Below are 25,251 nucleotides of genomic sequence, written 5' to 3' on the forward strand. Positions count from 1 at the left end.
CTGATTCTGCTCAATGGCTGACATAATCTTCCTATACAGATCATCACTTGTAGCGTGGCCCATAAAACTTGTGCATAAAAGTCTGCTCTGGATTTCGTTTCCATATGAGGATCAATATCAAACACGTATCTGTAACTCTTTCATACCAGCGTTGTTGGTTGTCTCGTAATATTCTAGTACAAGATATGATTGAATGTCCTTCACAAGCATTCGCTTACAGTAAGGATGCAGCGCATCGGTGATCAGATACATCAATTTCTTTGTACATAAGGACATTTCGTCGGAGACCTTACCGGGGAACATCGCATGGAAAAAAGCGACAATATGGTCTGAAGAGTTAGCAGACATGGAACACTGTACCGCCTGAAGTGCCCATATTAATTCAGCTTCATAAGCGGCATCACGCTCACAAAACAAGTTTGTACCAACTAACGGTTTATCCTTGGTTGTTTCATCAACTCGAGATTGTCCATTCAGTTGAAGCTATAGTGGATGTAGTTAAACAGTAATTGCGGCTTTGTGTTCTGCAGATCGCACATGTTGGTTTACCTCTGAGCAACAACCCCAGTTGTGCAACCAAAATTTTTCAAGCAGAGTTTGCAAAAGAACGAGTACTGGTCGTTCCCAGTCTTACACCATTCGCCAATCTTTCTACCGCTGCAATCCGTCTTAGCAAGCCATGAACTATTAAACTTGGTAGGCCCCATACTTAATTAACAAGCATCACCTGCAAAATAGCATCCCAAGATTAAAAGACCATAAAAAGAAAAAATATGGATACGTCCAAAACTGGGCCGTATTCGCATCAGCCTTTTAAATAGCGTTCAGGCAGGAAACGCATAAGTCGCAGGAGCTCCAGTCTCATTAAGCAGATACTGCCAGCCTGTATACTGATCTTTGCTCATTTCGGACAGGCCCAACATGACAAAAAACAAAACTTAGGCTACTAACTCAACAGAACAGCATAGCCCAGGCAGAAACAGCTTACTAAGCCCAATACAAAACATTAGTTAAGTTCAAACAGCTCAACAGTTGTAATTAATTATCGATCTACACCGAAAGGCAGCACAGTCTACAACAGAGTCAAAAGCAAAAAGAAAAGCACATCTTGGCTTACTTAAACAGAAGCGAAAATTGCAAATCCTGAGCAATGTTCTTAGTGCTCTTCAGCCGAAAATATAGGAATAATAGGATTTTAGCCAAAATATAGGCATTTTATAGGAGTGCATTAGAATATAGGAATTTATAGGCGAGTCCGAACGCTGCTAGTTAAATATAATTGCGGTTTACTTGGACTTAGTTGTGTCAGAGAACTTATTAAACAACTATTAAACTTATTAAACAATAGTATTTCTTTTTTCTGTTAATAATAATTTTCTTTCAGTATCCAGATCAACCATGAAAATTCCATGAAATATTAGACCAGCGTAATGTCTCCATGAACCAATGATGAGTGGCAGATCACAGAGTTGAAGAAAGCTTGTCTGTAGAAAATTAAAATTTGAAGCAAATATTTAGGCTCTAAAATCGACAAGCATCCAATCTACCAAAGGTACTCATTTTTCTATAATTTTAGAAGACGAGCAGGCACTTGATGGGGAGGAAGGTTTTTCTCTTGAATCTTGTGATTTATTTATTGATTTGATATTTCCACTCACCTCATTTATCTTTATTGGGTAAATCTTTGCTGGTTTGTAAGATATCTAAGAAACGTGTAAGACACTAAGAGCAGAAAAAATTTGAAATAACTGGCATTTTACCTGAAGAACAACATCACAAAACTGGTTACTTTTTCTCAGCAAGTTGAGCCCTTCAAAGGTTTTTTGGAGATACACATCATCATCCACAGACAGTGAGGGACTTGCAGTAGCCAACTCCTCGTCATTTTCATTGGTCTCTATGTTGCTCAAGCTTTCATTAGCATGTTTATTATTCAAACCGAGGGTCCGAGTTAATTTTGCCATATTCCTACAAGAGCAGTAGGTAGTTATCAGTATACTTTTTTTCTTCGCCGGAAGCAATTAAGATAAAAAAAAAACATCAGACTTTTGAACTCACATCACAGACCTTAGAACAAAAACTAATTACCTGCTGCATTTTAGAGCCTCTGTACCGTGACTGGTTGCTTACATACCAAATACAATGGAAAGCATACAAGGAAACCCACAATTTTTTTACAAACAGAACTAGGCTGCACTTCTTTTTATTGTGTAAGGGCTAACATTTGATAGAATTTTCTTTGTTTTGATTTTTGAAAACAGTGTCACAATGTCTTCACAATAGTACAAAATTTTGTCCTTTTTTCCTATTTTTATCTTCTGACAAAGGGTTGGCCTATCTCAGACTACTCTGTTGGACCCATGAAAGGATACCAAATCACTATACATGAAGCTTATTCACAGGGTATAATCCTCCAGGTTGCACAACATCATTACCTAAACTCAATTTAGCATCGAGCTGGGACTAAGAAACGAAGAAGAGGCGAGTAAAATACACTGTAAAATAGGCATTTTTCATATATTAGCTCCCATTGCATAAAATAAATATAGACATAGCAAAGGAAGTTCAAGCCTATGACATCACAGGGTGTATAAATAAAGCAAAAGTGAATTTTTACCAATCCAATATAAATTTTTCTAAACATTTACTTTAATGTTGCCTGTAATTTCAGCATCATTTTTCTTTTTCATACAGATTTGCCTTTTTTCCAGTTTCTTGAAAATAGTAGCCTACCATAAATAGGGAGGGGGAGGGTCAAAAACTCTTATTTTATTTTGTAATTGCTTGACCTCTTAAAAGTTGCAATACTAAAGGTCAAAGATGCAGTTCTTAGCTGTATGTGGTAATTTCAGACATTCTGACCTCTTGAGAAGCTTGTCTTGGTTGATTATACAAGCTTCCGGTTATCAAAAAAGGAAGATAGTTCAACTGATAAACAGATGCTAAGATAAAACAGGAGTTACTAGTCTATAGCTCTTTAGAGTCAGGCTTACCATTCAATAGGCTTCAAGGACCTCTAATATTTCCCCTTGTGATTAATTAGACCATCTATTAGGTCTTTGGTTGAAAGTATCTGGCTCCCTAAAGTTTTTTTGTGAGTTCAAGTTAACTAAAACAAAAAAAAGTTTCTTGGTAGTTCAAGCTAATTATATTTCCTTGACATACATAGCATCAAATGAAGTGTACAGCTCATAATAAAATCTTGCACGAAAATATAGAGACAAGAGAACAGGAACAGCTTAATGGGGATGAATCTCAAGTTCAACTATGTCATGATTTGACTATAAGTCTCAATTTAAAACAATACCAAACACATCAGAGGAATGTTAAAGAGACAAAAAATTAGGTGAAATTTATAAATTATTCATTACTACAATATACAATGTTGTTATATACAAATAAATCTGTATACAACTATACAAGTATGCACAATATTGTAATAAAAAATCATATGCAAGAAGTTCAGGATTTGTAAAATGCTTTTCAAACCTGAAGATATCAAATATGTATTACTGTATATTAAACACATAAATTCCAAATTATGGGTGGTTTTAGTCCAATTTCAGGTGTAACAGCACACTAAAGAATTTATCCAAAATGTGTAATATATTTCTTAGGTTCAAACTATGCTACACAAAATTAATCATGGCAACTGCATCATAAAAAGGTCCTATTTTTTTAATTCTTTAAATTTTTTATTTTTAACATATTATTCAAATGCTCAGCTTCATATACAAACTGAAGATAGCAACTTTATTCCTCCCCAATTAAATATACAAAATAAAAACTTTTAGAGGTTATTCAGTTTTTTTATTTCATCCTACTGTAGAGAGCTTGTATAAATTTACATACTTATGACCAGAAATTGGTAGAAAAAAAATACTTCTAATATTAACTTTTTGAAGAAATTACCTACAACAATAAAAGGTATTCCTGGCTCAAGGGTCATGAAACAGTGATCAGTACAGTGCTGCAACAAGTACTCCAAATTTGTACTTAAGTATCAAGTATTAAGTACTCATTGTTTTTTTTACTTAAATATCAAGTAATAAGTACTTTCCAAATTCTTACTTAAGTATCAAATATCAAGTACTTGCCAAAATTGTACTTAAGTATTACTTCAAGTACTACTTCAAGTATTTATCCTATATATATATATATATATATATATATATATATATATATATATATATATATACATATATATATATATATATATATATATATACATATATATGTATATATGTATATATATATATATATATATATATATATATATATATATATATATATATATATATATATATATATATATATATATATATATATATATATATATATCTGATATCAAGCCAATGCTACCTTTTTTAAAGCCATTCTGAAGGCTTCTTAGCCCCTTCCCTCGCCTATAAAATGTCATTTCTTTCTTGGAAATCTTAATCAAGAACCAGAATTTCCGTTTTATGGTTTTTAACCGTTTCCCTTGTTCGGCTGGTACACACAAAATGAATTCCAGGAAAATAATCTTAACCAATTTTCAACACAACGGCTTGAAAGGAAAAGACTATCAAAACAATTAAGTGCAGTCAAAAAACTCTTGATTGGATCAGACATACCACATGACAGGATTAACACAGTGCACGTAGAGTTGAACTTCTGGAGATTAGTATTCAATCAAATCTGGCACGTTTGAAAAAATACAAGGTTATTCTGAAACATGTGGGAATGATGGAAAAAATATTGAAAGTATTGTTTTCCATTGTTTGGCTGGTACACACCCAATGAAGTCCAAAAAATAATCTGAACCAATTTTCAACACAACGGCTTGAAAGCGAAAGATTTTCAAAACAATTAAGTGCAGTCAAAAAAATTCTGATTGGATCACAGATCACATGACAGGATTAACGCAGTGCACGTAGAGTTGAACTTCTGGTGAATAGTGTTCAGTCAATTCTGGCACGATTGAGAAAATACAGAGTTATTCTGAAACATGTGGGAATGATAAAAAAAATATTGAAAATATTTTTTTTCTCTTGTTTGGCTGGTAGACACCCAACGAAGTCCAAAAAATAATCTCAACCAATTTTCAACAGAACAGCTTGAAAGAAAAAGACTATCAAAACAATTAAGTGCAGTCAGAACACTTCTGACTGGATCAGACAGATCACATGACAGGATAAATACAGTGCACATAGAGTTGAACTTCTGGCGATTAGTATTCAGTCAAATCTGGCAAGTTTGAAAAAATACAGGGTTATTCTGGAACATGTCGGAATGGTAGTAAAAATTGAAAATAGAAAAATAAACTTTGGATTGGTTTTAAAACAGAAAAAAGGTAATAAAGTAGTTCATTCTCTGATTCAATAAGTAAAAACCAAGTAAAGAGCCAAGTGAGTCAGTTGCAGACTTTTTTAATAAGAGAAATCAAAGTTCAATAAAAGGGAGCAGCAAAAATCCACACTTTTGGCAGCTAGCTCAAGGTCGCTGGCTCTCAGCGTGCTGAAAGAAAAGAAGAGCATGAAAATGAAGTCTTGATTCACACTTTGATGACATGTCTCGCCCTCGGCACCTTTACAAGGAAACTATCTCAAGTTTTCAAGTTAAATTTCAGACGCGCTATAGAAATGTATGGCATTTATATCCTTTGGCTGGTTTTCACTCAAGCAAGCCGCATGCTGTGTGGTCAATTCAGATGGTCGGTAAAACTCCCGACAAACATATATTATAAAATCACGGGCCTCCAGCAAGCCCATACGGATTACATACAGCTGGTCAAACTGCAAAATAAATGAATAAATGAAACACCAAGTACGGAGTATTATAAATAAACAAAAACAAAAACGATAAACAGCAAGAAAAAAATTCAAACTGACAAAAGACAACATGGACTAATTAACCAGTATCAATATGGAAAAAAAGACTGCAGAGGGTCGTAAACGTGAATAAAGTAGACAGTCTTTTTACATAAATCATCACTGGAAGACCGAATCCAAGAAGGCATATCTATTAAACCAAATCGAGCAATTATTTTTCTATTTTGGTGCCATCTAGGAAGCCGGAGGAGGAATTTGCAATATCTGAAATAAGCCGCACGTAGAGTATGGCAATTTTTCTTACGAAATAGATGAGCCATGCCTGATAAAAAAAAAGCACAGGGGCGCAATAAGCGTTATAAATCATGCACAAACCGTTGCGGTTGTAACGACTTTCGTTTGGGGATATTTTTCTGTAAACGACGCGTAGGTTTTTCCCGGCTTGATTCACTAGGGATGAAAAGGTAGTGGAAAGTGTTGGACCGAAACACAGACCAAGCCAATTAACTAAAGAAGAACATGGCAGAATTGCAGTCCCAGCAACGAATGGAGCGACCGCATAAGGGCTATTAAAACAAATAAACTTGCATTTAGACGCAATAACTGACGCATTAACTAAGTAAAATTAGAAAGCAATCCACGGCAAGTCCAGGCAACAAGGCAACAAGTCCGGGCGTCTGCATATGCAACAGAAGACAAACCAATATTACCCTAAGAAACAGAACTTTTAAGGGGACGCAGGCATGCTGCAAGTACACATTTAAATATACTAGAAGACAATACGGCAGAAGTTGCAACCTATCAATTTCTAGCATCAGTTTTCACACCATGAAGTGGCAAAAACCATGAGACTAAGTCGAAAATCTTCTGAGAAAAAAGGAATAAAACAAGAGCTAAGAGCTCATATGGCACTTGCGACGAGGTCGGAAGAGCCAAGAGCTCATATGGCATGACCTCTAACAAAATTATAAGCATCAATAGATTAATTTAAAGGAAAAATCAGAGGCTTAATGCCGGTCGGCATTTAAAATAAGAGCTCTGAGACACAAGGTCCTTTTAAATATCAAAATTCATTAAGATCCGATCACCCACTCGCAAGTAAAAATACTAATTTTTTCTCTTCCTTCAGCCCTCCCCCAGATGGTCGAATCGGGGAAATAAACTTTATCAAGTCAATTTGTGCAGGTCCCTGACACTCCTACCAATTTTCATTGTCCTAGCACGTCCAGAAGTAGCAAACTCGCCAAAGCACTGGACCCCCCTAACTACCCCAAAGAGAGTGAATCCAGTCCGGTTTCTTCAATCACGTATCTACGACATTTGCTTATTCTACCCACCAAGTTGTATCCCGATCTCTCCACTCTAAGCGTTTCCCAAGATTTCCGGTTTCCCCCTCCAACTCTCCCCCAATATCACCAGAACTAGTCGGGGTTTAAAATAAGAGATCTTAGACATGGGTTCCTTCTTAATATCAAATTCAAAAATACCTCACGAACGGTCACCCGCTCTTAAATTATAAATACCTCAATTTTTGTAATTTTTCAGAATTAAGACCCCCTCCAACTCCCCCGAATCCATTTCGGTTATGTCAATCACGTATCTAGGACTTGTGTTTATTCTTCCCACCAAGTTTCATCCTGGTCACTCCACTCTAAGCGTTTTCCGAGATTTCCGGTCCCCCAAATCCCCCCAATGACACTGGATCCGGTAGGGATTTAAAACATGAGATCTGAGTTACAAAGTCCTTCTATATATGAAATTTCATCCGATGAAATTCGAGATCTGATCACTCCTTCGTAAGTTAAAAATACCTCATTTTTCTAATTTTTCAGAATTAACCCTCCCCCCAATCCCCAAAAGAGAGTAAATTCGTTCTGTTTATGTCAATCACGTATCTAGGACGTGCGCTTATTTTCCAACTAAGTTTTATCTCGATCCCTCCACTCTAAGCACTTTCGATGATTTTAGGTTTCTCCTCCAATGTCACCTGATCTGGTAGGAATTTAAAATAAGAGCTTTGAGACATGATATCCTTCTAAGTATCAAATTTAATTGAGATCCGATATAATTTTTGTCCTCCCACTCCCCCCTCCCAGATGGTCGAATCGGGGAAACAACTATTTCAAATTTAATCTGGTCTGGTCTCTGATACGCCTGCCAAATTTAATCGTCTTAGCTTGTCTGGAAGTGCCTAAGCTATCAAGACCGGGACCGACAGACCGACAGGATTTGCCATCACTGTATGTCACTTGGTAAATACCAAGTGCCATACAAAGTAATTTTTCTCTTGGGACGCAATATTTGGTTGAACGGTGGCTTCAGTATGACTTATTTTGGAAAAGGGTTATTTCCAGGCTTTGGGCAAGCCATGGGTGGAAGTAGTTACAGGCCCTACTAAACTGAAGGAAAACCCGACTTTCATAAAACTTGAAACCCCCTCCCCCTCTCCCTATTTTAGATATCGCTTGTGATATCAGAGCTCGATATGAGCCCAGATCCTAGTCATCTTTGGTCTAGCTTTCATTTGGATCCGTTGCTCCATTTGCAAGTTATACTAAATTAAACCAAAAGCTTGACTTTTTTCAGCACTTAAAACCCACTCTCCCTCGTTCTATTTGAGCTAGGGTTTTCATCTCAAAACTTGATGCCTGTCACGGTCTTAGGCACCTGTGGTTCAATCTTCACTGAGATCCATTAATCTCTCGCAAGTTACACTGAATTAAATGAAAAACTTAACTCTTTTTAGTACTCAAAGCCCCTCCCCCTAATTAAGCTAGAGTCTTCATCTCCAAACATTATGTGTCGTATGGTTTCGGCATCTTTGGCTTGGCTTTCATTGAGATCCATTACCTCATTCGCAAGTTGAACTGAGTCAAACAAAAAACTTAACTTTTTAAATTTAGTAACTTTTTTAACTTTTTTAAATTTAGTATTACTGGCAAATGGAGTAACGGATCCGAATGAAAACTAGACCAAAGATGCCTAAGATCAGGGCTCATATCAAGCTCTGGTATCACAACCCCTATATTAAATAGGGCAAGGGGGAGAGGGTTTCAAGTCTTAAGAAAGTTGAGTTTTTCTTTAATTTGGTAGGGCCTATAACTTATGAATGGAGTGACAAATCTGAAGTCAGATTCGTCTGAATACCTGAATTTGCTGGAACAAATTTGACAAAATACCACTGCATTGGATCCAGCTAGAATTCCCTAGACTTGTTTATTGCAGGCAACATTTAGATGGGCAAAGATTCATAGCTTCGGTAGCTTTACCAATAATATGGTCCTGAAGATGATGTAATGGTAGAAACCTGGTTCAGTTGACGAGATGACAAAACTTAAACACTAATGTCAGAAATATAAGCCCAAATGGACTACAGCATGCGACATTTAGCACAAATAAGGGATTTTAGCTCACTGTCGACCAGTGAACTGTGAAATAATTTCAATTTTCTTTTTTATATAACTTTTAAACAAAAATTTAACCAAGTGTTAATCATACTATAATTTTTTTTCGCCAAAAACAAGTACCTTATTTCATATCCAAAGATAGGGCATGGAGCTATATCTGAGTTTACCCTAAATCTAAAGGGTGATGTTTTCTTGTACATTGCCAAAGTACAGACACACAAAAGCTATATCTGAGTTTGCTCTAGATCTAAAGGTGATATTTTCTTGTACATTGCCAAAGCACACACACACAGAATTTTCGTGTCAAAGGTAAAGTATTTGAAAAACAAGTACATTAAAAGTATCTTAAGTAATAAGTATTTCGTAATCTTACTTAAATATCAAGTAATAAGTACACCGTAGAGTTTTTACTTAAGTACAAGTACAAGTATTGGAAAATTTTACTTAAGTAGTACTTCAAGTAAAGTACTTAAAGTAAGTGACAGCACTGGATCAGTACCACCAGTGGGACTGTGAGGTCCAATTACATATTCTTCACCTTTTACCTTACCACAAAATAATCTTATTTGCAAACAAATGATATTGCCAATGGCAGCATTTGGCCCACCAAGACCACTGTGGTCAAAACCACAGTTTATAACCAATTGCTGCTTATGCTCAATAGAAGAAACATCCTGAGTTGTTTGAAAAATTGACTAGAATAAAATTTAGTCGTGCAAAGGTCTTATGAGAGAGAGAGAGAGAGAGAGAGAGAGAGAGAGAGAGAGAGAGAGAGAGAGAGAGAGAGAGAGAGAGAGAGAGAGAGAGAGGGAGAGAGAGAGAAAGATGGGTTTATTAATATAAATAACAAAACAAAACAAGCAAATGGCCCGAAGCAAAGCTTGTTTGGGCTTACAACCCGAATACACATACAAATAAAACAATACGAAAAAGAAGAAAAAATAAAAAGAAAAGAAAAGGAAAAGAAAAAAGAAAGAAAGAAGAAGAAAAAATCAATTACCCTGCATTTCAATCGAAACGGATTTACACTTCAAAAGAGACAAAACAAAAAGAAACTAAAACCACTTTACCAGTATTGCCAAAATCAAAACCAACATCTTGGCTCCACTTGAGGTCCACTCAACTATCAAAACCGTAAATATTAAGGCAAAATAGCTTTAATTCCCGCCGAAATTCAAAAAAACTATCCATGTTTCTCAAAGTCGTAGGTAAACAATTCCATGCATGGGGTCATAGATGCCAAATAGAAAATTGAGATCTACGGGCACTACTAATAGCAAGCGGACGACGAATTATATCGGACTGTCTCGTAGAATGTGTATGAATATCACTTCCTAATTCAAACATACTTTTAAGACATGTTGGTAAACAATTTTGAAAATATTTATATATAAACAGGCTTCGATAAAAAATAATAAGTCCTGCTAAAGGCAAGATTTTGCATTCTATATACCTGTTTTGTACCGAGTCTTTAAAACCTACACCACATAACACTCGAAGCGCTTTATTCTGCAAAACTCGAACACGATGGAGATGAGAAGGAAATGTACTACCCCAAACATTGCAACAATATAGCAGATAAGGATGAATTAAGGAATAATATATTGTTCTTAAAATATCTCTTGGGAAAATATACTGCAACTTTCTTAAAATGGCAACATTCCTAGCGAGTTTAAGACTAATATAATCTATATGTTCTCTAAAGTTGAGACATTCATCAATTAAAACTCCTAGATATTTTGTACAGTTTATTCTTAAAATACTCATATCAGCAATATTAAGTCTGTCTATCCAAGGGTAATAATTTGAGCATTCCGTATACTAAAGGGGCTGTCCCCCCCAATGCCCCTCTCTTTACGCTAAAGGTTTTTATTGTTTTATAAAGTAGAGTTATTAGAAAGAGTCAAACCTTAGCGCAAAGAGCGGGGTGTTGGGGAAGGGACAGCCCCAAGAGCTAAAAAGTACCCTGGACAAGAGCTATTTAATGGGGTTTTGCCAATATTTTTAAACCAGGCTACGAATCTTAGCTAAAATAAACGGTAATTTAACTACCTGTTCTGAGCCTCCTTTAGAACTTCTCTGAGGAGAAGCTTTCCTATAGATGGTTATTTGACACTTGATCTTTCTGCAGATTAGGATGAGTGATGTTTTTGTGGTCAAATTACGTTATGGCGTTGTGGCAATTTTTGTAGCCGTGGGACAGTCGTGCATTTAATACTTATAATTCATTTAATACTATAATTCAAATTTAACTTATTAAGCTTCATCCAATTTTGTACAAACTCCAGACAAGAACTAATACGACTCAACAGCTGAATTCCTGTTCATGCAGCCACAGTTATATGAATGTCATCTGCAAAGCTGGGAACAATTACTTTCTCCCAGTCACATCCAATGTCAAGATCATACGAAATCATATTAAAAGCTCTACATAAATCATTTATAAAAATTAGAAATAACAGGGGACCAAGAACAGATCCTTGAGGTACTCCAAATTTAACACTACTCTCAAAAACTATGAAGTTTTTTACTCCACTTCTTCTGCCTTCAAAACGCACTGATCTTTGATGCACTTGAAAAAAACTTCGCTTTATAAGAATGAAATTTTCAGAAATACATATAGCCTACTATACAAATTCCAAGAAAACTTTAACCTTACCAAATGGAAACCTTATTTGGAAGAAAAAAGGTACTACTAATGGTAGTATTTGGCCCCACCCAGACTACTGTGGCCAAAATCAAACTTTACAACCCATTGTGCCTGAGATCAAAGAAAGAGCATCCTGATTTGTTGAAAAGTGGCCACAGATTTCAAACAAGAGCTAAGAGCTCATATGGTACTTGTGACGAGGCCAGATGAGCCAAGAGCTCATATGTTATGAGCTCTAGCAAAATTTGAAGAATCAATAGATTGATTTAAAAGGAAAATCTGAGGCTTAATGCCAGTCAGGATTTAAAATAAGAGTTCTGAGTTACAAGATCCTTCTAAATATCAAAATTCATTAAGATCCAATCACCCACTTGTAAGTTATAAATACCTCATTGCAGCACTTGGTATTAACCAATTTGGAAAAAAAATAAGTATTTCTAACTTACAAACAGGTGATCAGATTGTAATGAAATTTGACATTTGGAAGGATATTGTATCTCAGAGCTCTTATTTTAAATGCTGACTAGATCTGGTGACATTGGGGGGAGGGATCTAAAATCTTGGAAAATGCTTAGGGTGGAGAGATCAGGATGAAACTTGGTGAGAAAAATAAGCACAAATCCTAGATACATGATTGACATAACCGGAACGGATCTGCTCTCTTTAGGGTAGTTAGGGGGGGTAGTTCAGAAAATTAGAAAAAGTGAGGTACTTTTAACTTACAAAGGAGTGATTGGATCTCAATGAAATTTCATATTTAGAAGGGCCTTGTAACTCAAATCTCTTACTTTAAATCCCAACTGGATCCAGAGTCATTAAATGGATATTTTACAGAAACTGAGATTTTGTAAACAATAATGCTTTTCTTTTGTAGGATTGTTTTTATATGTAGCCCCCCCTCCCCTCGCATCACTAGCTATATTACACTCTTGACAATGGAAAGCAAAACAACTTGAGAAATGTATTATAATCAAGAACTATATGGCAACAAATAGTAAGCAAAGAACCAATTAAAATACATTTCCTGATGTCTCATTTTTATTGTTCAAGACAATGGTTTATCAGGGGGAGGGGGGAAAGTGATTGCTAAAGAAATTTGTGTATCATTCAAAATTGCATTTTCTCCTCAATATAGTAAAATAGAATTTTTTAGTTTAAAGTTTTTTTTTCAAGACTTAAAGTCACATTAGAGCATGTCGTCTTTGGAATTCTCATTTATGCAAACCTTATTGATCTTGGATTTGATTAGATCTTCCAATAAATAAACAAACTGCTTTAAACTCTTTAACTGCTTTCTCTTAAGCATAGCCAAAAACTAGTGTTCCTGATAAAAGTAAAAAAAGTGAAACCCAACATGTTAGCATAGTTGAAATGCTAAATGAATAAATCTTGTCTCCCCTCTTCTTTCTTTACTACTCATTGTGTAATGTTTGTATTATAAATGTCAAAAATTTTTGTGCTCTATATTTTGCCAAATTGTGTTATAGTTTTTTACTCAGAATACTAAACTCTCATTTTAATTACTCAGTGCCAAAATCCATGCTGTAAGTTTTTTGGTTTTTTTGCCTAAGTAATTTACTGCAAAACTGAATAAAATACATTATTATAGATGGTATGAACTGTGAATGACAATGGAAAGTAATATGACAATCTAACTATTAAAGCTATGCTTTATAGCCTAGGGTGAATAAAATATTAATGTCAATGTTTAGTGTTTCCTTCTAGTCCAATATAGCCTACATTCTTTGGCTATATCACACTTAGGGGAGGAGGGTGCATTGCCAAGGTAATGAGTATTGTACAAGCAGAACATAAAATAAGTAGCCTAATGGCATTAATTTTGTTTTATATTGATGTTTCCTTCAGAGTAGTCCTTCTTTCCCACAGAAATAATGAAAACTATATTTTAAAAAACTACAGCTGATAAAAAGAGATATAAAGATGTAGAATAGCAGATTTTTAGAAAAAATACTAAAAAAAGGCATTTTCTGATTGTCAATTTTATTCTCTTTTTCATGGTTAGTCATATTTGGAAAAAATTCACCCATGCCCTCTTTTTCTTCTAAAATGAGGCACAAAATAAGTGATTTGAGCCTAATACTTGTGCTCAATCTTAATTGACAGGCTAACACTTTAAAGACCTGTAAACCTACTTCTTAAAAATTGAGATAAAAACCTTTGATTTGGCTTAATATTCTACTGAAACAAAAGGAACTACATCAAAATTGAAGTAAGACAGCTCAGAATTGAAGTAAAAAACTTGGGTATGGTTTATATTAACAGCCTATTCAGGTATCTAAGAAATAAACTTACCTCTATAGTTAGAATTGCATCCTAAATCCAAATTTAGCATGCATTTTTATTAGAAATGAACTTTACCCCCACCCCTATTAATACCAATTCAGGGTATACATTTGTAGGCTACATTAAGGGGGGATGGTAAAATTCAAATTTACACCGAAATTGCATCCTGAGTCCTAATTTAACAATCATTTGTATCAGAAATGAACTTTACTCCCACCTCCCTATGTGCAAATCTATAGCCAACCCTGAATTGGTATATAACAGGGTTGGGTAAAGTTAATTTCCAAAACAAATGAATATTAACTTTGAATTCAGGATGCAATTCTTACTATAGTGGTAGGTTTATTTCTTAGCTACCTGAGTAGTCTGGTAGCCTAATATAAACCTTACCCAAATATTTTTGTAATAATTAAAAAGGTAACCTAGGTCTACAGACTTGTCACATATGCAATTTTCAAAGCCAAATAGTTAAGGGTGGACATATCATTGTGACAACATCTTCCTGGAGTATGCGCTACTTTAAGCCCTGGATTCATTATAGAAAGTTCCAGATACCTAACTAGCCTAAACTAATTCTTGAGACAAGAAACTCCTAGCATAAACTAGAATTTTACCATATTGGTAGGCTATGCTGCATATTATAAAGTAGCCTAGTCTAAGAATTTCAAAGTGATGCTTTTTTTAAGCTTAATTAATAAACCCTAAATTTATTAATCCTAATTCCTAAGTAGCCTACTACTTAATTAAACTAGGCTACTTAATAAATCCTAAGCCTAAATAGGCCAGCTAGCACAGGGGCTAGCAATAAACATTTTCTCCTTTATTGTTCTATTAATATCTCCTTCAGGAGAGCTGCTATTCTGCAATTTCAGTAAATTCTGCGAGATTCACCTCCCTCCCCCCATCTTGGAAATGGTACGCCATTGCTCAGGGAGAACTAGCCTAGTTTCTGAATATAGATTACCAAATTAAATAGATTAATTAATGAGCACAAACCTTAGGTGATCTTCCACCACAGCTACTTAAAAACCAAACAATCTAAAGAATAAATAACAAGCGCAAGCCTGCAATCAGGCAGGAAGTGAAGTAGTAAACAAAGTAAGTGGAAAAATTAGACGAAATCGCAAACTTGCAACTAGGCAAAAATATAGAAGCGACAAAAAAGAATTGTAATGCGTATCAGCCTTATTGCCAGTCGCAACGACAACGGATTCGTAAATGTTTTCAGTAGTTTTGTATTTGCAGCCACTGATTCTTGCTTTCCTATTGGTTGTCTTTCTGTTTGTCGGTTTACGATGACGATTTTATCGCCAAGACTATAATCTAACCGCATAGGTATGCTCACAATGCTATACGCGAAGGTTTTAGGCTTATCTCAGGTATCTCCGCTATCTAATTAAGTGGCATTATGGCATAACGATAATATGCTAACTAGTTGCTAAAAAGGATTTGCTAGCAGAAATAGTTAGCAATAGAGCTATCCACTTATTCACAGCACCAGTATTAGCTCATACATGCCTCACGTCATTGACTAATTTCCATCCATATCGCACTCTTTTTGTGAAAGATTAATTCTGGTTTCTGAGATTATACAGAATTTGTGTCTGCGATATTAATGATGAACAGCTTAAAAAAAATAAAAATTTGGCTTTTTATCTTTAAAATCATCACGGATAACATATTCTGTTATGGTATTAAATAAAACTTTATTTTCTAGATTTTTAACTTAAAATTTAAGAGAAACATCAAATGCTGAAAATTTTAAAACGAAACTTTCAACGAGCACTTAGTTATTTAAAAGTAATTATGTGTGCCGACCTTTCTGGATGGATGCCATACAAGGATAGAACCTTCACCAAAGTTTCATCAAGCTAAATAATTTGCTTCTTAGGGAAACCAAACTATGGTTTTTACAATCACCAAGCTCATTCTTTACATTTTTCTCATAGAGGAATTTATTCAAGGTTTTGTACAAATGATTCTTCTTTTTCAAAAATCATATTCACAATCTTCAGTATTTTATCTCTGACTTCGCAACTACTGCTAATGCTACTAACAACTCATTGCAGGACCAAGCCACCTGAGGCCAACACAGCTCATTCCCATCCATCCTCATCGATTCAAAGCCCCTTTCTTTACCCCATCTCAGGAAGTTCCGATTTTCTTCAAATCTTTCTTTATGACGTCCTGCCACCCCAGGCGAGGACGACCTGCCTTCCGTTTAGCCCTAGACGATTGGCCGAGGGGGACAATCTTGGGCAATCTGTCATCCTTCATTCACAAAACATGCCCTACTCATCTCAACCTTTCTTTCGTTATAGTCCTAGAAAGCGGGATTGACCTATATTTTTCGTACTGCCTTTTGTTTGAAATACGATCAGTCAGCCAGGTACCCAAGAAAATCCGTAGGCAATGTCTCTGGAAAACATCTAGTAAATCTTCATCCTCTTTTCAAAACGGTCAGGCTTCTTAGCCATATTTGACCACTGTCACTTCCAATATTCTAATCTTGGTTTGCAGATTTATCTTCCTATTCTTTCAAACTTTTTTTTAGCTGTATAAAAAAAACACCCTGAGACTCCAGTTGAATACACTCGCTTGGGACATTCTCAAAATGTTCTGCCCATCTCCCTTCAAACCTCTCTTTATCAAAAACTGTGATCCTGATCATATATTTAACCGGGAAAAGTCCAGATTGACTACACCCTTTCAATTTTATAAGTGCAATATTTTGCTATTTTGCCATCTGAATGCACCTTCCATATCATCAGCAAGTTTATTCTTGACCTCCAACTCACTCCTCCTTAATTTACTTTTCATTAGTTCTCTACTTTGCTTATGTTGATCTTATTTTCATATGACCGATCATTCAATACTTTTTGTACAGAACCCCCACTTTCCCACCAAGCTTAAACCAGTTTCATTAATATTCCTAGTTTCTTCCCTAAGACACCATTTACTACTTCAAAGATAACAAATTATTTTCCTGAAATTATTCCATCCATCTATATTGTCAAATTTTGTACTCTCCAGTTTACAATTTCAACTGTTTCTGGAAAATCTCTTCCGAGTTCTCATCACCTAGTCTACCAGCGTTAAAGCTTCTCGGTAGGTAGCCACCCTTCGAAAATCTCAGCAGTAGGTTAACCGTAGACATTACTAGATGCTCTTTCGACATCATCAACAATGCTCCTATTTACCCTAGTTTCTTGTATCGATTCTGCCAAACTTCGATTTACAAAAACATTATCAATAAAGTTGGTCGGCCATCTTACCATCATATGAGTGCCATATTAACTTTTGCTCCATTTTATGACCAAACACTGTATTAGTTATAACTAGATTGCTATACCTACAAAATTTCAGGAATCTGAAGCCATTACTGTTTTTTCTTGCACCAATTTTACCTAGGCTAGGATACTGCTTATACCTATTTGTACCAGCCGGACTTTAGGTATCCCCAATAAAAATATCATATTTATACCAGGAATACTATCTTGTTGTTCCTGTAGCCGTAAGTAATATATGCTCTAGCTAGGCTAGGGGCATATATACCTTGAACATTATAGTCGTAAAAGCAGCAACAGCGATTCTACTATTAATATTTCCCAGATCTAGGCAAGACTTGACAGCTTCCTTATTCATACAGAGCCCTACTTACAAAAATACAAAAGGCGTTCAGTGACGTTTTTCCAAAATGTTTAGAAGAACCAGAAATCTTTTTTTTTAAGTACATAAAACAAGGAAAACTATAAGGAAACATCTTGGGGCGTTTCTAGGCAATAATTAATGTCTTGATCTGAATCGTGTGGAATTGTTACAAATCCGATATTCTTACGCTTTTCGGTAGTTTTGTTACTTAACACCTGGCTCAAAAAATTTATCTAACACCTTGGCTCAAAATTTTGTAAACCAAAGTGGAGCAAGTAACAAACTGCCATAGTAAAATTATATACCCAAAACTAAAATTTTGTTGATAGTTTTCAACAAAAAACCGTGTTCTCTTTAATTTTTTTTTCCTTTAGTTGTGTAGAACAAGCTTAAAAGTACAAAGTAGTAATATTAATATCTATTTTTTGCCCTGATGGAGCACTAAAATGGGTTTACTTTTAAACAAGGAACACTCATTTCCTGAGCTCAAGATATTTCAAGTTTAAGCTAAGTAACAAAATGAAAAAGAATAAAAATAAAAGAAAACACGATTAATTTCACATACATAAAAATGGAATAGAATATTTTCTTCTTTTGTTGTGGCTTCAAAACTGTTTGCGACGGTCAGATCTTTCGACACTTCACTGGTCGACGAATTCTCCAAAAACTCCTTCTTTCCGTGATCATGGATATGAGGGACCAGCTTCGTTCCTTTTTTTTTCGAAGAAAAGTGGTTAAAACATACCGAATTTTCGAAGTCATATTCCCAACAGACATTTGTCAAATACAGTTAGATTCACTAAACTTAACCACTAAATATTCTTATAGTACTATCACCATTTTGGACAATATTTGATGACGCTGCATTTTCTGTGTGAGCGAGTTTTTGACCTGTCAAGACAACTATACCTATACTTGAGTTGAAAAGAATTTCAAACCTGTCGGCTATCAAACGTTATTTTATAATGATTGAAGAATGCTGATAATAATGATAGAAAACATGATAATATGATTAATAAAAACTTCCTGCATGTTATAACTTATAAAGTTAAAATCTGTTTTTCAAGTGTATTCTTTGGTCTTGCACAAACGAATATCCTAAGAATAAAAATAGGGATATTATTGCACAATTGGGGCTATTGAGAAGGAGACTTGTTAAGAGAACAATTTACTTCATATTACACAGAAAAATCGTAGTCAACATATTTTGAGGTTGCTGCCAATATATTACCTCCGACCCCAAATTGTGCAAATATATAGCCAAATTATATATTTCCCATGTGTTTTCCGTTTTTTTCTTTTCTTAAGCGTTGGTTTAATTTATTAAGTTAAAACAAGAGTGACACATGTTAAATTCTTGCGGGTGAAACTATTATTAGACTTGGAAGTAGCATAAAAAAGGCATCGAGTTGTGCATAAACATTACCTCATTTATAGAACCTCGTATATATTTACCAGTGCTATTTGATTTTGCAAGAGAGTATGCGGCATGGGTTGAGAGGCGATAATTTTGTTTGTAATCCGTTTTAATTTTGATTTTTCTTGAATCACAAAACACGATTTTTTCTACAAATTTCACCCTCAGATTCAAAATATCCGAACAAATACATTTGATTCCTGTAAAAGCTAAAAAGTACCCTGGACAAGGGCTATTTAATGGGGTTTTGCCAATATTTTTAAATCAGGCTACGAATCTTAGCTAAAATAAACGGTAATTTAACTACCTGTTCTGAGCCTCCTTTAGAACTTCTCTGAGGAGAAGCTTTCCTATAGATGGTTATTTGACACTTGATCTTTCTGCAGATTAGGATGAGTGATGTTTTTGTGGTCAAATTACGTTATGGCGTTGTGGCAATTTTTGTAGCCGTGGGACAGTCGTGCATTTAATACTTTTTGGTCAACAGCACTGGTGGAAATTTGGTTATAATACGTTTTGAGTGTATCATAAAGCTGAGAATATCTCGAGAACGAAAGAGGATGCTTGCATTCTGTTCAAACCGACCAGTCGGACGTGCCTGATTCCATTAGAATCGACACATGAATAATTTTGATTAATAAGTCATATAACACCTTTCGCATTTTCACATTCACTCTCCATATGCACCCCACCTTTCCTGTCTGAGTAAACATATTCTATATCACCTAATTTAATGCTTCCCATCCCTGGGATTTTTACAAGCTAGCATTGCAAGAAAGTGATCGAATAAAGTGGAAATGCACAATTTGCTTTCCTATCCCTTGCTTTTTTCAAAAATAATCTTTACTGCTGTCACAATTCTGGGAATCTAACATATCTTCTCAATTTCCATTTGTGCATTGGGGCCCTTAACGCAAGGACTTAATAAGTCTTAAGCCAATTAGAGAGAAAGTGTTTGGCCCATTTTGGAAGACTAGTGCTCAAACTGTATTTCCTTAGTATATTGAGAACACCCAGGACTTTACAGACGAAAGTTTCAAACCGTTTTGAATAAACTTGTCATTCCTTTTTAGTAAAAAACAATATCTTTTCCTATTTTTCTTTTATATGTTGGTTTTTCCATGGCCCAAGAGCTTACAGATATGATTCAAGTAGGTAAAAAAAGTGTTTTAGCCTAATACTGGATCTCTATGCTCCAAACCTAAATTTCTTTCAGTACATTAGGCTTGTTTAGAATAGTATAAAACCAATGCATGTACAATCGATAATACGCATAATTAAGGGACTTTGATCTGGACTGCAAGAGTGAGCAAAATGGTATTTATAACTATTAGGCCCAACACCAGTGCTTCCACTTCAAGGTTTTCCCCCGTAAAATGTTTTTTTTTTTAATGTCTTCTAGGGGTGGACTTTTATGTTTAGGTTTTTTGGGTCTTTTTAGGTAATTTTAAGAGCTTTCTGGATTTTTTTGGAGAATTTCTACTACTTATAATTTTGAATTTGTGAAGATTACTCTCCTTGCGGTTCCGTATACAGTCGTTGCTTTGACGACATTTTCTGTCACGTGGATATTAAACGCGTCATTACAATTCTCGAGTGTTCTGAAACTGGTATAATCAATTTTATGTGTAGAGATGCAATTTGAATAAAGCTCAATTGTAAACTTGGGATTTTCACACAATACACCCAGCCCTCTCAATCATAATTGAGGCGTGAAAGGAAATTATCTTGATTAGTCTCATTAAAGCTTTAAGGAATGTCAGATAACCGTAATTAAATATCAATTAACAATATTTTGAGAGACCAAAGAGCGAGCGACTTAGAATGTGATCAGTTGAAGCCATTGCTATTTTGGCATGTTTTTTCCCCTTTTGTATAGTTCAGGGGCACCAATCAACGAAAGCACAGGGAGAAGAGAATGCTTTTTATTTTAATGAAGACACAAAAAAAGATAGATCTCAGAATTTAAGACGGGGGCACATTTTATTTATTTTTTATTATTTTCTTTGATAATGAAAAAAAGCGTTTTCCATAAAATTATTTTCTGATTCTAGGGAGTATAACCCCTCCCACGTATATATTCGTCCAGGCTTAGTTAAGAAAGCTAAATCTGCTCAATAAATCAATGACGTTAGGTTGATGTATTTACTCGCTTTAAAGGTAATACCTTTTACGATTACGATACTCTTACGATTATGATGCATCTTTATCAAGCTTTGAACTTCTTTTGATATTTGATATCAATAAAAATTGCCAGAATCACCACAAGTTGCACGCATAAGATTTTATTCTGGAAAGGCCATGTATTTAGGAGTGAAGCAAAATTCCATAAGTTGGACAGAAAATTGCTGAAATATTAACATTTTCGGAGGTCGCAAGCCTCAACTTTTCCTTCGTAAGTGCCTAATTAACAATTAATTAGTCAATATTTTTTGTATTGACAAGCCGGCCAATGAAAAGAGAAATAATTTATTACGAAAATTCGGATTTTAGGAATTATATATAAGACAGGATTATATATAAGACAAGCTATTCCATAATATAGCAATAGAAAAGAAACCAAAATTAATTTAAAAAAAAAAACCATAAAACAAAGAAGTTTTTCAAAGAAAAGTAAAGATCAATATTATAACGAGTATAAATACAGTTCAGATGAGCATAAATAAAGTTCTATAATGATTCAAACTTAAAACGGTCAGACAAAAATGTTAACGAATAAATAGAACTAAAAATGAACAGAAATTATAATTAATAATAACATCAAAAATGAAGATAATAAGTTATAGATGAATAGATAAATCCTTAAACGAATAGATCTTAGATGTATGCTAAGTCAAACTTAAAACGAACCGAAATTACTACAAAAAAGATATTGGCTACTGCCCCCCTCGCCACCTTAAACCTTTTTAAGGCTACTGCGTCGTTTGCGTCTTATTGAAAACTATAAATATTTCGAATGATGCGTTTAATTCTTCAAAACATCAACAAAAACTATTAAATAACATGAAACTACTATATAAGTCAATACCAAGGCCATGTCCAGGGGGGAGGGATTAACCCCCCCCCCCCCTCCCCCCGAAAATTGTCCAACTTATAAACAAAATTGTATGTAAAAAAAAAATTTATGCGCCTTAAGGTATTCTGAAATCCTCCCCCTAAACAAAGATAACCACCCCCTTCGCCTGAAACAAAAATCTTTGATACGGCTTTGATCAAGATAACGAAAGAACTAATGGAAACACTGAATATTTACCATAAAAAAATATTAATTCATAGAATATTTTCTAATTCAAGGATTCATTAAATAGAATTTTTCAAATTCTCAAAAATATAATTATAATTATTTTTTTTTAATGTGTTTAGTTTTTAATATAGCACAAGTGAAGCAACAGCCTATAGAATACTTACAGGTGGGAAAGGGGCGTTAAGTTGTCAAATTCTTTTTTGTCGTAAATTCTATTCATTTTAAGTTTGACTTAACAGATACAGTTTAATGTCTGAATGGTTTAAGATTTGTCAATATTTGTTATCTTTATGTTTGATGATATTATTTGTTTTATGTTCGTTTCAGGTTTCATTTATTCTTTGATAGTTATTTCTTGCCGTTTTCTGGTTAAATCATTGTGACTTTATTTCCGTTGGTCTTAAGTTATAATATTGCTCTTTACTTTTCTTTGAGAGTAACTTAACAAAAAAAAAAATAACTGCTCCCTTCTTATTGCCAAAGTTTTATGGCCGATTAATATTAAGGACATTTTTTCGGATTTTTAGATTTATTATAGATGTTTCTATAGCACCATATGTCTAAAAGCCTGTTTTGTTGAATACGCCTTTTTTCAGGCGTTGTTCTGGATGCTATGTAGGCCTTAAAACAGGCCAAAAAAAAATCTAAATTAATTAACAAATACATCCCCAATATGTTAAGTAATTAACTATTTTCATCAGTGGTTGTAAGGAGTAGCCTGGGTTAATAGCAACCTAAAATCCAAGAAAAAGAAGTTTTTGTCAACAACATATACATCAAATCATATATCCTTTACGGAATTTCGAAATATACAAAATCCCCAAATTTAAAATTACGTGTCAAAAGCTATGAACTTGAGAATATATGCGTAATTTCGGGAAATGGGTAAAAAAAATACCCGCAAGGGTCTTATTTTAGAGTGGTCAAGCTCCCATCTAAGGCATTACTATTGATTTGGAAAGAACTCAAATAATGGGATATATTTAAAGATATTGATTTTGGAAATGATATATTCAAGGGTTTTCTACCAGCCTTTTAGAGATTATGAAAAAAATAAAGCGATTACGCTGTCTGATACCCATGAGGTTACTGGGTGCCAAGGTAAAAACAAAACAAAGAACTTTTCTCTTCTTGTTAGGTTTACTTCGAAAGGTTAGATTTTATAGTTTTTTTTTTTTCTTTTCTGAGCACTGAGGATGACTTGGCAGAGGTCCAGATCCTCTCAAAATATTTTACTGCTTTTCGTCTTCATATTTTGCTACTGGCTGAAAAAATCCTCGTTTTCCACCTATTTGATATTATTTTTCATTAATTATATCTTTACCTTTCTTGGTTACACACGCCAAAAAAAGTAAAAGAAAAATGATTGGACAGGACAGGGTTTGGTTACCCACAAAAACACTTTTCGCCACAAGACAGACACTAAAACTTTTAGTTCTCATCCAAGTTAGCCCCTCTCAAGTTTCTACGGCTGTCTTCCCACACGAGGCGGCAAAGCAAAAAAAAAAGACATTTTAAAAGAAATTAATTTTACGACTTATTCCTTCAAATTCACAAAAATACAATTTATTCACCATGAAAAAGATTACAATTACGAAAGGGGTAAAAAGAAAGAAAGAAAGTGATTTTTTTTTTTTTTTTTTTTTTTTTTTTTTTTTTTTTTTTTTTTTAATACAAAACTACAATATAAGAAAATTATCATGGTTTAAAGGTAATCTAGACTTTCAGAGCTTATTACTATATGTATGTTCAAACAACTTTAATTCAGGCACATTGTAGTTGATTCTATTAGGTATCAACTAATTTTTATCGTTAAAGATAGTATCAGCACAGTCTAAATGATCAGTACCTCTCCCTTATTAGTTAGCTCCCTAATTTTTCAATAATTAACGCATTTTTTTTTTCAAAACTACAATATAAAAAAATATGATGGTTTAAATATAATCTAATCTTTCAGAGCTTATTTCTATCTGTATGTTCAAACAACTTTAATTCATGCACACTGTAGTTGATTCTATTAGAGATAAACTAAAGATAGTACCAGCACAATCTAAATGACCAGTACCTCTCCATTATTAATTAGCTCCCTAATTTTTCAATAGTTCACACAATTTTCGTGTAATTCACAGTTTATAGAATTCTCAATTGCAAAATTCTTGTGCATAAGCCAGCATAACGCAAAACAAAATAAATTAAAAAAAATTTAATTTTTTTTTTAGAAAATTGCACAAATTCAATAGCATTCTCTCTTTCCCCAAATGGAAAAAAACTTGTTATATTCAGTATACTAACAAAACAGTATATAAAAAGCCGGTGATATTCTAAATAGTTACCACAGAGATTTTTAAACCTCAAGCATTTAGTGAGCTTGAAAGAAAATACGGAAAAGAAACGAGAACTAAAAACAGAACCCATTAATACATATAAGTTCCCCACAAATGAAAATATCCGTGAACTTCTACGAGTCAAAAAATTAACTGCAAAAATATTGTCTAACAAACAAAACGAGGTCATGTCTCTTGAACCTCAAAGCCTCTTGAACAACTTGATTTAAAATAGCTTCTCGAACTATTTTCGGTCCTTTTACCGCTTTTAAATGGCTTAATATGGGCTTGAAATCTGTAAGATGAAAAAGAAGATAAACGTTTAATGACACGGTGAAAGCACAACCATGCTGACTATTAAGAAACGGTAATACTAGCTCGTAGTACAACGCTCCTCAAAAATACCACCACACTATCAACTACCTTTTTCAAAACTCTTTT

General features: G+C 34.3%; 2 protein-coding genes across 2 annotated transcripts in view; both read right to left on the bottom strand.

Annotated features, from left to right (window-relative positions):
- Positions 1-15,376, bottom strand: part of LOC136032974 (influenza virus NS1A-binding protein homolog A-like) — a 100,360-nt gene extending 84,984 nt beyond the window's left edge. The window contains exons 1-2 of the mRNA XM_065713482.1: positions 15,171-15,376; positions 1,761-1,968 (exon numbers count right to left, since the gene is read on the bottom strand). Of these exons, the coding sequence (XP_065569554.1) occupies positions 1,761-1,964 (204 nt within the window). The 5' untranslated portion in view covers positions 1,965-1,968; positions 15,171-15,376. The remainder of the gene's footprint in view (positions 1-1,760; positions 1,969-15,170) is intronic.
- Positions 15,377-24,674: 9,298 nt separating this feature from the next.
- The window catches only part of LOC136032981 (integrator complex subunit 6-like), a 59,708-nt gene continuing 59,131 nt past the window's right edge, over positions 24,675-25,251 (bottom strand). The window contains exon 14 of the mRNA XM_065713496.1: positions 24,675-25,105. Within this exon, the coding sequence (XP_065569568.1) occupies positions 24,960-25,105 (146 nt within the window). The 3' untranslated portion in view covers positions 24,675-24,959. The remainder of the gene's footprint in view (positions 25,106-25,251) is intronic.

Source organism: Artemia franciscana, chromosome 1 (genome assembly GCF_032884065.1).
Source record: "Artemia franciscana chromosome 1, ASM3288406v1, whole genome shotgun sequence".
Classification (NCBI taxonomy): Eukaryota; Metazoa; Arthropoda; class Branchiopoda; order Anostraca; family Artemiidae; genus Artemia; species Artemia franciscana.